The sequence below is a fragment of the Erpetoichthys calabaricus genome, chromosome 3 (genome assembly GCF_900747795.2).
Source record: "Erpetoichthys calabaricus chromosome 3, fErpCal1.3, whole genome shotgun sequence".
NCBI lineage: Eukaryota > Metazoa > Chordata > Cladistia > Polypteriformes > Polypteridae > Erpetoichthys > Erpetoichthys calabaricus.
Window position 1 is genome coordinate 42,780,538 of NC_041396.2, and position 14,438 is coordinate 42,794,975.

At 40.7% G+C, this 14,438-nt stretch overlaps 1 protein-coding gene across 2 annotated transcripts in view; it reads left to right on the top strand.

Annotated features, from left to right (window-relative positions):
• The window catches only part of rassf5 (Ras association domain family member 5), a 135,583-nt gene that overhangs the window by 17,894 nt on the left and 103,251 nt on the right, over positions 1-14,438 (top strand). Inside the window, exon 1 of one of the 2 annotated variants that reach the window (XM_028796696.2) lies at positions 10,874-11,479. The exons of the other annotated variant lie outside the window; for it this stretch is intronic. Coding sequence (XP_028652529.1) covers positions 11,317-11,479 — 163 coding nt within the window. The 5' untranslated portion in view covers positions 10,874-11,316. Of the gene's footprint in view, positions 1-10,873; positions 11,480-14,438 lie in introns of those variants that run through there. 2 annotated transcript variants of the gene reach the window in all.

Genomic DNA, 14,438 nt, shown 5'->3' on the forward strand with positions numbered 1-14,438 from the left:
TACTGTATGCAAACGTTAAAGACGCATACAGCGCCACCCCGCTGCCTGCGCTTGGGAAAGGAGATCATAACCTGGTTCAGCTTCAGCCTCACTATAAACCAAAAGTTAGAGTCCTACCTGTAACCACACGATCATTCAGGAAGTGGACCCCGGAGGCTGAGAATACTCTGAGAGAACTTTTTGGAACTACAGACTGGGATATCCTGCAGGGATCTCATAATGAGAACATTGAGGAAGTTGTTGACTGCACTACTGACTACATCAACTTCTGTATGGACATTGTAGTTCCAGTAAGAACAGTACGCTGCTATGCTAACAACAAGCCATGGATTACAAGTGACATCAAGGGCCTTTTGAATCAGAAGAAAAGGGCTTTTAAAGACGGTGATCAGCATGAGCTCAAGCGCGTGCAGAAGGAACTCCGAGTCCAACTCAGGGCGGCGAAGGAGCAGTACAGGAGAAAGCTGGAGCAGAAGTTGCAGAATAACAGCATGAAGGAAGTGTGGGATGGGATGAAGATCATCACTGGCTGCAGCTCGAAGCGGGGTACCACCATTGAGAGAGACGTGAAGAGAGCAAACCAAATGAACAACTTTTTTAACAGGTTTGACCACCCTAACCCACTCTCACTCTCACCTCGGAGTACTGCACCCTCCACACATCCTTCTGCTGATACCAGCATAGGAAAAACATCCCCACCCATAATAACAACAGCGCAAGTGAGCAGAGAGCTGAGGAGACTTCGTGCCAGCAAAGCAGCGGGTCCAGATGAAGTATCGCCACGACTGCTGAAGGTCTGTGCATCGGAGCTGGGGGGTCCTCTACAGCGCATCTTCAACCTGAGCCTGGAACAGGGGAGAGTCCCGAGGCTTTGGAAAACATCTTGTATCACCCCAGTCCCAAAGGTATCACATCCTAGTGAGCTGAATGACTTTCGGCCTGTTGCTCTGACATCACATGTGATGAAGACCATGGAGAGGCTGCTGCTTCACCACCTTAGGCCACAGGTTCAACACGCCCTTGACCCTCTGCAGTTTGCATATCAGGAGAAGGTGGGAGCGGAAGATGCCATCATCTATATGCTACACCGATCCCTCTCTCACTTGGACAGAGGCAGTGGTGCTGTAAGAATTATGTTTCTAGACTTCTCTAGCGCCTTCAACACAATCCAACCTCTGCTCCTTAGGGACAAGCTGACAGAGATGGGAGTAGATTCATACCTAGTGGCATGGATCGTGGACTATCTTAAAGACAGACCTCAGTATGTGCGTCTTGGGAACTGCACGTCTGACATTGTGGTCAGCAACACAGGAGCGCCACAAGGGACTGTACTTTCTCCGGTCCTGTTCAGCCTATATACATCGGACTTCCAATACAACTCGGAGTCCTGCCATGTGCAAAAGTTCGCTGATGACACTGCTATCGTGGGCTGTATCAGGAATGGGCTGGAGGAGGAGTATAGGGACCTAATCAATGACTTTGTTAAATGGTCCGACTCAAACCACCTACACCTGAACACCAGCAAAACCAAGGAGCTGGTGGTGGATTTTAGGAGGCCCAGACCCCTCATAGACCCAGTGATCATCAAAGGTGACTGTGTGCAGATGGTGCAGACCTATAAATATCTGGGAGTGCAGCTGGATGATAAATTAGACTGGACTGCCAATACTGATGCGCTGTGCAAGAAAGGACAAAGCCGGTTATACTTCCTTAGAAGGCTGGCTTCCTTCAACATCTGCAATAAGATGCTGCAGATGTTCTATCAAACAGTTGTGGCGAGCGCCCTCTTCTACGCAGTGGTGTGCTGGGGAGGCAGCATTAAGAGGAAAGACGCCTCACGCCTGGACAAACTGGTGAGGAAGGCAGGCTCTATTGTTGGCATGGAGCTGGACAGTTTAACATCTGTGGCAGAGCGAAGGGCGCTCAGCAGGCTCCTATCAATTATGGAGAATCCACTGCATCCACTAAATAATGTCATCTCTAGGCAGAAGAGCAGCTTCAGCGACAGACTGCTGTCACTGTCCTGCTCCACAGACAGATTGAGGAGATCGTTCCTCCCCCAAACTATGCGACTCTTTAATTCCACCGGGGGGGTAAACGTTAATATTTAACATTATACATAGTTATTGTCTGTTTTTTTGTTTTTTTTTCACCTGTATTATTATCATTCTTTAATTTAATATTATTTATTGTATCAGTATGCTGCTGCTGAAGAATGTGAATTTCCCATTGGGATTAATAAAGTATCTATCTATCTATCTATCTATCTATCTATCTATCTATCTATCTATCTATCTATCTATCTATCTATCTATCTATCTATCTATCTATAGTAACTTTCATTTATGTAATCTTGGTTAGTTGGGGGCAGTAGTGTAATTTGGCATCCTCTGTGATACAGGCAAATGGGTCTGTGATTCATCCTGATAAAATTAAAACAGGCTTGATTTCATAAAGGCATAAAGGCAAGCATGTGTGTGTTAGAGCTGACAACAAATGAGCAATTACCTGGAAGTACAATTACTACAATTCAATATCTGTGAGGAAAGAGGGAAAGAGAAGCTTGTCTGTATGATTTCTCATATTTGTTGTACCATTACAGTATGGAAAAAGAAAACAAAAACCTGAGATTGCAGCAGAACTCACCATACATGAAAAGCAATAATACAGGCAATGGCATTATTAGCCTGCATGTTCTTTGGCTATCAGAATGTGGTAGGCTCAAGACGCTTTCAAAAAGTGAAACTATTCTGCATAATTGTGAGGCATTTGTGTAGTTAATCCTTCCCAGTAATCTCAAATCATGTAATCTGACATCTTTAAAGCAACAAAATCCAGCAACTGCAGCCATTAAGCTTGACATGCTCACCACCTAGAAATTGTGTAGTGTGCCACTGGTTTAAGGTGTTGTGAAACTTATCAGTTTTTACTTCTGTTGACACAGTATTTAAGAGAAATAAAGTGTATATAACTCATTAATCTTAAAAAGGAACATGAAGTGTTAATCATAAGCTACTAAAGGTAAAAAGTAGAGAATAAAATTACCTAAATACTAATGAAAGAATTGTGGCCACACTCTATTTGGAAATCTATGTCAGAAGACAGTGATAGATTATTCAGTTTCTGGGATTTGTAGTGCATATGTGCTACAATGGGACCAATGTAGAGATACTGGAGCAGGAGGGGATTAATTCAGGAGAATTAAAGAAAACAGATAAATACCACTGTCTGCTCTCACTGCTTACTCTTGCCAGCCTTCTGATATTTGAATTAGTGATTGATTGTTATACAGCTTTTCTTCCAAAACACTGGAATTGTGTTCAAGAGAAAGGTAGTTCCTCTCATCCACCCTTTTTCGGGTTGTCTCATTTGTGCCTGACCCTTTCTTTCTTGATTATTGTTCACTTTTCTCTGTTTATTTGCATGAGTCTTATCTCACTACATACTTTTAAGGAGCCAAACACTGTTCAGCATTGAGATTTAAAACTTCATTCTCTTTAACTGACTGGGCTGGCACAGTGAGCTAATTTGTTAGTGGTGATTGGTCCACCCCTTGATGTCGCTGCAGAAGAAGGGAGAAATATGGGCATCTGTCTGTCCTCCTAAATTAGAAGTCTGCACCTTTGATTTGTTTTCCTCAGCAACAAACATCTCTTCTAAATAAGGACATATCTTGTTCTGCCATATTCTGAATGAATTTCCAGGAGATGAGCCATCACAAGAAATTGAATGATTTTAGGTGCAGCTGTCGCCTCAACCATTCTGTCTTGCACTTGTTTTCTGTTGGTAGGTCAGATCGTGAACAAGGTGGTGGACACAAGTGAGGTGCAGGTTATTATTGCATTGGCGTGTGGAAGTACCTGTTTGACTAGTGATCTGGTTGGGTCCACTAATGTGCATGTGGGCTGCTCAAGTTTCATCTTGCCATACAGCTCTAGCAAGCACATATTTGCCAAGTGTAGTTCTATAAATAGACTTGTAAACAGGGTCCAAATTAGAGATTGCTTTAGTGAATAGCTTGTTTTTGGTCAATCTTTTTGCTAATCATTAATGCTCAAAAGAAAAAAAGACATATGCAAGTATTAACAACCTTGCCTCAGAGATTTAAAAAGGAAAAATATAGTAAATGTAGATAAATTCCATCTGACATTGCCTCAAGTAATGAAACAAAAATGGTTTATTGAAAATAACAGGAAGGGATCCATATTACTAAACGAGAATGGTAAACCGGATGGATGCAGGAACTTGGGCCGTGGACGCAAAAGACGAAGTGCGCAGGCGCCACACAAAGCCCCCCTCCAAGCACCGGAAAATGAGAAATGATGCGCCACGCCCATAGCAACAGACCCATGCAACAAAGCACCACACGAAGGCCATACCACACGAAACAGGACACACACAAAAAAGAGGATTCAGACCCACGACACACAAAGCACCCCTCCACTAACAGAAAAAAGAAATGAGGCAACGCGCCCCTAGCACACCAAAAACAAAGGAGTCAGACGCAAGCGCCACATAGCACATGAAACGGTACGCACACAAAAATGAGGATTCACACCCACGACACACAAAGCCCCCCTCCACTAACAGAAATAAAAAATAAGGCAACGCGCCCCTCAAAGAAAATGCACGCCAACAAACGACGTCATACATAGACAACAACAGACCGGACTACAATACATATACAGGCGCGACACCAGATGCGTAATAATACGAAGAAACCCTCCAAGCACCGGAAAATGAGAAATGATGCTCCGCGGCCCATAGCAACAGACCCATGCAACAAAGCGCCAGACGAAGCCCATACCACACGAAACAGGACACACACAAAAAAGAGGATTCAGACCCACGACACACAAAGCCCCCCTCCACTAACAGAAATAAAAAATGAGGCAACGCGCCCCTCAAAAAAAACGCACGATTACTTATCCATATTACTAATGATAAAGAACAAACAAGTCATGAATTCACGATCAGAAAAGGCTCCATATTAGCAGTCAGTGCGATCGTCCTTATTACTTATCCATATTACTAACGATAATGAACAAACAAGTCATGAATTCACGATCACGGGTACAAAACGATACGGCTCGAGTAACGGGACCACAAACACGAACCCGCATGAAAAAAAACAATACACGTCGGCGCCTACAACGCACTTCTGAAACCGCGTAAGAAAAAATGTCTCGGCTCCAAAAACACATGTCACTCCTTATTCAAAATACCGGTCCCAATCACAGAAACATCGGTATCCACTATGAAAATGAACAGTAACAATGCACGTGACATCCGTCTTGCAAAACTATTAATTATAGATGAATGTACAATGGCATCCAGTCACTTACTCAACACCATTGATAAACTTCTACAAACTTTGATGAATAATAATATTCCCTTTGAAGGAAAGGTACTTTTATTAGGAGGAGATTTTAGACCGTGCTTGGCTATTGTTCCACATGCCATGCGCTCAGCTATTGTTCAGTCCACCTTAAAATACGCGGACGACGTCATACATAAACAACAAGAGACCGGACTACAATACATATACAGGCGCGACACCTGATTGGTAATAATACGAAGAAACGAACAGTCCGCATATTAACAGTGAGTGCGATCCTACTTATTACTTATCCATATTACAAACGATATAAAGAACAAACAAGTCATGAATTCACGATCACGGGTACAGAACGAGATGGCTAGAGTAACGGGACCACAAACACGAACCTGCATCAAAAAAAACAATAAACGTCGGCGCCTACAACGCGCTTCTAAAACCACGGAAGAAAAAATGTTATGCGGACAATTGGCATTGCTTTCAAAAGATACAGTTGGTACAAAACATGCGATGTCCAGATCCAGAATATAACAATTGGTTATTACAACTGGGAGATGGTACATTCACCAATACAAATGGACTTCACCCAGATATTATTACAATTCCTTAAGCCTTTATCTGTGACGACTTAGTTACGGAGATATTTGGAACAGCAATCTCATTAGACCAAATACCCCTTTTAACACAACGGACTATATTATGTCCAAAAAATATTAATGTTGATCACATAAATAACCAAGTCATTGCATTACTTCCTGTAGAGGCACGGCTCTTTCTAAGCTCTGACAAAGTTGACTCTGATGACAACAATGACCATCTTAATTTCCCCTTACAATATTTGAACACTATTAACCCAGCCGGATTACCACAACACAATCTTAACCTTACAATCGGAACAATAATTATGCTATTAAGAAACCTTAACACTAAACAGGGTTTATGCAATGGTACACGTTTAGTCGTCAACACCATGACACACAATGTTATTGAAGCGAAACTTCTTACAGGATCACATGCTAACAATACTGTTCTGATTCCTACACTTGACCTTACAAGTTCTGACCTAGAATTACCTTTTACACTTAAACGGCGACAGTTCCCCATTAAACCTGCATTTGCCGTGACCATCAACAAATCACAAGGCCAAACCACGAACAAGGTTAGCATCTACCTCTCTGACCCCGTTTTTGGACATGGACAGCTTTATGTGGCCTTCTCACGAGTTCGACGTTCATCTGACGTTAAAGTTAAGGTTATAAATAATCCATGCCAAGAGAAACTCATTCAAGAACAAGACACCATCGTTACTACTAATGTTGTGTACAAAGAAATTTTCCGATAAATCTTTACACTGTGCCTTGCAATTTATTCTTGGCTTCCTATATGCGTCATCTACACCTTCACACTATGCTATAGCTCATACATACATCACGCTATTTATAATTACCCAACACCAGGGGTTGGTGAGCGAAGCGAGCAGGGGGTGGAACCCCCTAGTACACAATAAACAAATCAAAGAACGAAATAGCACATAAAAAACAGCTAACCCCTTTTAGCCACCATCTAAGCCTGTTCTTCACCATCTGTAAGTGGGGTGGCTTGTCCATTTACCCATATCCTCCTGCATGCCCCACACACCAGTTACCCCTTTTACTCTGGCCACTGTTACCTGCCTCGTGAGTGCCTGCTTTCACCTGCCCTTCCAATTCCACACTCACAGTAGCATTTTTTGTAAAGTGACATTAGGTCATTCCTGGATTTGCATGCTAGGTTAGTATTATAATAGCAAATTATTATATTATATATTTTAATTTCTAATTAGTAATTGGTGCCTCCAGTTACTTCTGGGGACAGGAGTAGACCTAGAGTTATGTGAGAAAGTAACTACACCCCATGAAATATTAAAAATGTCTTTTTTAACATATGTGGACATGATCATTGTTTAAACAGTGTCTGTAGATAAAGGTGATAAAACAAACATATATGCAAATTTTGCATGTAGAAAAGTAAGAACACCACGACATTCATCAGTACCTCAAATGTCTAAAGTAAGAACCACATGCATAGGCCTAAGGTTAAGTGCAAAAGATTAGCACATCATTAGGAAGGATTTTGCAAGAACTTATTTAAAACATATTTAAACTTAAGACATTTACAGTAGTTTGTTTTGCTCTTGTTGCTGAAGTGTGTGTTATCACCATGCCTAGATCTAAAGAGCTCTTTGAGGGCTTTAAAAAGAAGGTTATAGATCATCTACAATTGGAAAAGATTTCAAACAACTGCCAGCATGTCAAAGCCAAACCACCCTTGCAAGTTCAGCCTGAGAGCATAACACAAAATGCTGAAAGAAGTCTCTAAGAACCTTATAATTACATCACTGGGCCTACAGGTTGCTCTTACCACTGATGATGTCAAAGCGGTTGTGTCTACCATTAGAAAGAGACTGTAAAAGTTAGATCTACATGGGAGGTATCCAGAAAGAACATCAGAGCAAGACTAAAGTTTGTGCGCTTTTCCATTATTGTGATCCCTGCTAAATGTTCAGGTGCTTAACGTTAACACAGTGAAATGTTCTCTGTTGTCAAAATTGCTGACAAAGCTATCAGTGTTAAATGTTACAATAAGTGAATGGTCTCATTTAGAATTCAGTTAATCATGTCTACAGAGTAAGAACAGTTTACCATTTAACACAGCATGTAAACTATACATTTGGAAAAATGACATTATATTGTTTGTGATTAAATATTCTGAAAATCATGAATACTGATAAACAGTAACATGTCCTAAATTTATTGATAAATTGGGTAATGAAATAAAACAAGTCTGTGTAGTAAAATGCAGTTCAGAACTGCATCAGTCCAAATTGTGATGGACTATCAAAATGTTACTATAGTCATGAAGAGACAAATATTTTACAGTACTAATCCATGATTGGCTCCATTCTTGACCATAATTAAACCATAATTAGACCCTAATTAAACATCAGCTATAAAAAGAAATGCAGCTCTTTTCTTGTATTGTTGATTTTGAGGTTTGGTGTTTTTATGTGGAAATCCTCCCCTCTGTTTAGAAGATAAAATTCATTTATGTGAGGTGTTTTCTATCTGGTTTCTGTTTACTCTTGTTTTTTGCATATTGACAGTCGAACCAATTGTCCTTCTTAACAGTTTGTTGTGAAAAAATAAGTACATTTTCTAAGCATTCTAGTTAAGAAAAAATAAAAATATTTATATTAAAAAATATTTTAAAAAGCATGCATTTCTAAGTAATCAACTCAATTGCAGTTAATAAGAGTACAACTAATATGTTTTTACTTCACTGGCTGTACAGTATTCATATTCAAAGTACCCAAAGGCATTTTTGTCATTTCATGCTAGGGAAAGAATTAGTGTATTCAAATTGCTCTGCTAAACTCTGCATCTTTCTTTCAGGCATTTAAGCCAACAGTTGCTTAGTCAAGCTAGGTTAATTTCTTTCACTGTCATTAAGGGGAAACTGGGCAGCAGTGCACAGAAATTATGGTGATGCTTGGCAGTCTGTTCCATATACTTATAGTTAGTTCACAGTAAAATGGGTTCTTCTGCAAAATCTCTTGATTTGCTCTGAAAATGAACATTTTGTTTCCTCCAAACAAAGTTCCATATTTTATGCAACTTGAGTCAAAAGTGTAGAAATGCAATTGGAGCAAAGCAACAAGAAAGTAAAACTTGGGCCAGTATATTTAGTGTTTAACATAAGTTATGTGAGTTTTTTTGGGATGGATGTTTGCTGAAGCCCTCAAAGGATTAAGTTTCTGTTCTATTTACTTGAATGGAGTGATATGACATTCTCATACCAGACTGAGCCAGTGATGGGAGTAAGGCAGGAAAGAGTCCTGGACAGGGTGCCAGTCCATCACAAGGCCCACTCATGCTCACACCCACTCTTGCAAAAGTGCCAGTTTAGAATGTTTTTGGAGATGTGCATGTTCTGCATAGACACCATCTTGGCAAAGGATTATCTGTGAGGTAGCAGCTCTATCTGTACCACTCCCTTAATTCTTCCAAATGTAAATGTTATTATATTTTTTTCACATTTTTGCTGAGCTATTTATTATTGTGTTAGCAGTACAACATTGAAATTCTTTCAGCTTGTGGAAACCAGCCTGGACACCAACACAGACAGACACAGGAAGTCCCAAACACACGCGTTCATTTACAGTAATCACAGTCCCGCACACAACACAGTGCCCCCTGCACCAAACACCTCTCTAAAGTCCATCTCACTGGTCCTTCCTCCACCGCCTCTGCTCCTCTGTCCCGAGCTTTGTCTTCTTCCTTCCAACTCAGGCTATTGACTGGAGGAATGCGGCCTCTTTTATATCCACCCGGATGTGCTCCAGGTGTCCTCTGACGATCTTCCTGCGGCACTTGCTGGTGTGGCGGAAGTCCTGCATGAGCACCCGGAAGCACTCCGGGTGTCCCGGGTATTCCTTCCGGCAGCACTTCCAGGTGTGGCGGAAGTGCTGCCATCCAGGACTCCTCAATCCTCCGGGCGCCCCCTTGTGGTGGCCACGGGTCCCAATGGGTTTGAGCTTCCATGCTCGGTTCCCGTGGCCCCCATACAGACCAGGACGGCTGCCCTCTCGTGGCCCAGGAAAGGTATAATCCCCCTCCCAGTCCTTCCAGGTGTCCCAGCTGGGCATAAGCCCCCAGCCATCCACCACAAGTTCTACTTGAGAACAGTATAAACATATTGCATACTGTCTGAATCTCAGAAAAAACAAATATGGCACATAGTCAGATCCCAAGAAGCCATGGTTGCATTATGATTTTTCGGACCACTTACTTGGGAAAGCATGAGACAAAATGGAAACTTTTGCCATAATCATCTCTAAAGTTCCTGAGAAAGTCTAAGATGTTCTCCAGCTCACTTATTTACAGGGTGGGAAGAAATTCAAAAGGCACATAAAGATACAGTACATTTCAACCATGAGTAGCACCTACATGACGCTGGGACCCCATAGCACAATGGTCCAGAATCTCTCTTGATTTTGTGAGGTGCAAAATATACTTAATTTTTTTAGTCACATATAGAAGAATAGAATATATAAACATTTTGTCTGGAAGTTCAAATATGTCCTTGTACATATCTCTCCTCATGTTGAATCAGAAGCACTGAGGCTGCTGGACCCTTTGTTGTTTTATTATTATATAAGGTAGATTCTTTTTACTTATAATCAGGAAGTAGGTTAGTGGAAAGTGGAGTGTTATCTGGCCTTGTGTATTAAATTTAGCACCTTGCACGTCTAGCCATTATCTGTGATGCAGCATAAAATCAGAAATGATTTATTTTTAATATGAAAAGGTCCTTCTGGGTTTGCCAGCTAGCATTTCTTGAATAGGAAAACCTCATTTTAAACAAAACCGGCTCCTGATTTGCTAACCATTCATCATCCAACCAAGCCATGTGAACACCTGATGTTTCTTAATGTATTACGTAGATGTGTGTGAGTATGTGTGTGTGTATGTGTGAAGGAGGAAGAGGAGGAGCATAAAGCCATTTGATTCTGCACCTTAAAATGGTGCAGGGAATAAAAAACGCTTCATGAACATGCAGCGATTCCAGCACAGGAGGAATCTGCTGCTGTCATAGATACCAGAGCACCCTGCACGCAGCAAATACTTGCTGCTCCCGAGAAGAATGGCAAACGACAGGCGCCTTAAGGAGTCAATAATAGACTGCAGCACCGAGGGCAAGCAATGCAGTGTGGAGGCTTGTCAAAGTGTCTGAACCAAGCAGAGCGAGAGGCGCAGGGCTGAGGATGGAGGCCACAGAGTAGCCAGCGAAACTGATTGACTGAGAGCGGGAACCGGAGTGAGAAAGAGGACGAGGGAGTGGGCATCCAGTAGTGCTTTTGCTTCTCAGCTGTACACGCATGGCATTCACACAATGTGGAGAGTGGAGATGGGGTTATTGATCCTGCATGCTGCAAAAGCATGACGCCGGAGAGGCATGCGGAGGTCAGCACCACTGCCTGCTTTGGGAAAGTCTCCAAGAGGATCAGCAAGCTACTCCGGCGTTTGCCTAAATCCAAATCCTGGTCTGAGGGCCTCCGGCTAATTAGGAGGTCTAGCAGCAGCAGTACCCTGTCTCTGTCAGGTAGGGGTATCAGGCTTGTGCAAATTTAAAAAAAAAAAAAAAAGTGAGAGCATGGGTTGCATTAAAGAAATGGGTTCAAAATGGGACTGAATGTGGGAGGTGAGGGGCTATTCTCAGTGTCACAGTTATTATGGTTCACTAGCATTTGCTAGCCCTGAAATAAATTGTGGTATTGTTCATGTCTTTGAGCTCTGCCCACTCTACTTTTCATTCTGTTCAGGCATTTGGCTGAAAAGGAATTCATTGATCCTTGCTGTAGTGGGAAGGAAAAGATCTGAATAGCATCTTGAATTATTCTGCAAAGCACTAAATATGCAAGAGAGTCTTGTGAATCAACTGATGTAAAAAGCAATGGCAACTGCAGAGCCAGGAAGTGTCTACCCTGTGGCGTATGTGGGTGCTGGTGTAAGAACATCAGACTCAAGGTGAAAATCACTGCAATACCAAAAATAAATAAAAAATAAAAATAACCTGCAAGCTAGAATATGCATATAGCTAATTTATTTTCTACACCTACTGTATCTACTTCCTTTTAGTTTCTAAAATTCTGTTTATTGCTATCTGGTTCAATCTCCTCATTCTTCATGATTATTATAAATAATTTTAAAAAAGCTTCTAGGGAGTCCAATGAGAATGAAAACCACTGAGTGTGTGGGTGGCACTCCCTTCTGTGCCGGCAAGGCTGTGTCTTGGGAAAATGCCTCCAAGCATCATTTTACTATGCATGCTGCCCATCATCTGTTATGATTCCTGAATAAAATAATACAAAGTCTTTATTTATACAGACAACACTAAAAAAGTTCAGGTCTGCACAATTCAGAACTTATGCAACATCACATGTAATAAACCTACAAGCTATGTAGTACCAAGCTCGTTTTTCCTAGCCCTTAGGATTCAGTGCTAGTCAAATTATTTTTAAGTGATAGTAGGTCAATCAGGTGTTACAGACCCATCTACTATCCTTGTATCCACCCCCTATACTTTTACTCAAGGAGAAAATGCTATAGACGTTTACATAATTAGGATTTTTGAAAATGTTGTTTTCACTTGTTGTGTTTTCTGATTTTCTGTTGCTTCACCCCTTCATTTGTTTATTTTCTCCATCTCCCAAATCCCCTATTACTTTCTTTCCCTTCTTCCAACAAAAACAGTAATGAATACCAACTTGATAGGTTTTCTTTGATGTTTAGCCTTCCCTGGTTGAAGCCATTCAAGTGGACACCAAAAACAAAATGCTCTTTACATTTATAGTCCCTACCATTGTTTCTGATGTTTATGACTATAAAGTGATGAAGGTAATGTCTGCAAGTGACAATAAACATGGGCTAAAATAAAAAGTTGATCACTGGTGAAAATGCTATTGTTGCCTAGGAGAAGTGCATGGTGGCACAGTTATTAGCAATTCTGCTTTACATATTCTGGTTGGGGGGAATTCATGACTCCATTTTTACCCAGTGTATGTGAATGTGTGTGAGACTTAGTGCTCTGTAGTGGACTGGTCTTCCTTTCATGAATGGTTCCTGTCACATACCCAGTGCTGCTGGGATAGGCTTCAACTCATCTTGTTTCCCCTAATAGAAAAGAAGAGGAATCAGAAACAAATAGGTGACTCCTTAGGCAAACATAAGCCAGTCATTTTACTATTATCATTATTATTTTACATTTTCTGAAGTGTTTATTCAAAGCAAAATTACAAGTTCTGAATGCATCACACATACTTATATTTTTTACTGTTGAAGCACAGGGAGGTTAGGTGACTTTCCCTGAGTCACACAGTAGTGAGTCACAGCTGGGAATTTAACCAGCAGCCTTGGCGTTTTTAAAGTAAAATGCTTTAAATGCTATACCAAACTGCTTGTGGGTTCCCCAGTTATTGGCAGTAGTTATGCTTGTTTATAAATTAGATTTTTTGCTTTAGTAACCACCAATTAACAGTGTATACTGTAAAATTAAGATTGTGGAGATTACTATGAACAAAAATCCTTTGAAATAATAAGTGGCAGTCCATCATAGAGTGTAAAGGGAAAGGATTTGTAAATGTTATTTCCACATGGAAAAATTATAAAGAAAATGAAAGACATCAAATTTAAACTCTTTAACCTTTATCAAGTGCAAACCTGAGGACAAAAAACAACAGATACATAGGTGCAGACTTGCAGAAAAAAGGGAAAATAGAATGAGTGACAGGCCAGAGTGGATGCAAAAGGCATCCATTAAAAAAGATAGAGTTACAGATTCTAAGATTAGGTGGTTGTCCAATACTGCAGGGTTATGTACATTTAAGATAATCTTAGCTTCTCCAGCATTTTGGAAAAGTATCTTTAAAACCTTGTAAATGGAGACTAAAGATCTGTGTGTCTATGATCAAGGGTGTAAAATGTTGTATAGCACACTTAGTGTTGTATTTTGAAGTTTGTATTGATGGTTTTCTCAATTGACCTGCATGGTGTCTCCTTGTTCAACAGACAGTTTCAATAAAAAATGTGGTAAATCTTACACAGGGTACAGACATTTCCAGGGGATGCAAAGTGAGCTGTTACAACAAAAATAGCCACTGAGGAAAGTGGTTGTTAGTTGTGGGGGGGGGCTACAGATAAGATGTTTGAGATAGTTAGTTGGAGACTTAACTTGTAAAGGATCACAATTAGGAAATAAGGAAAAAAGTGCTGTTGTAGAAGAGTGAGCTTCAGGCAAGAGGTTGAGTAGCAGAGTTGTATACAAATTGAAGTCTGGAGTGTAGTTATGTAAAAAAAATATCTCCTCACTGTCAGATTTTTCTGTATAATACCATATTTTTCACAGCACATTTCATAAAATATTTTTTTTGTGTCAAAGTAATAAATGAAGATAATTCAATGTGTGAGGCTTCTTTCAAATTCATGGTGTAGTAGATATTAATACATACAGTGTTCACATAAGAGAAAGTTAGCCCCTGCTAAACACATCCTTGGTTTTTGGG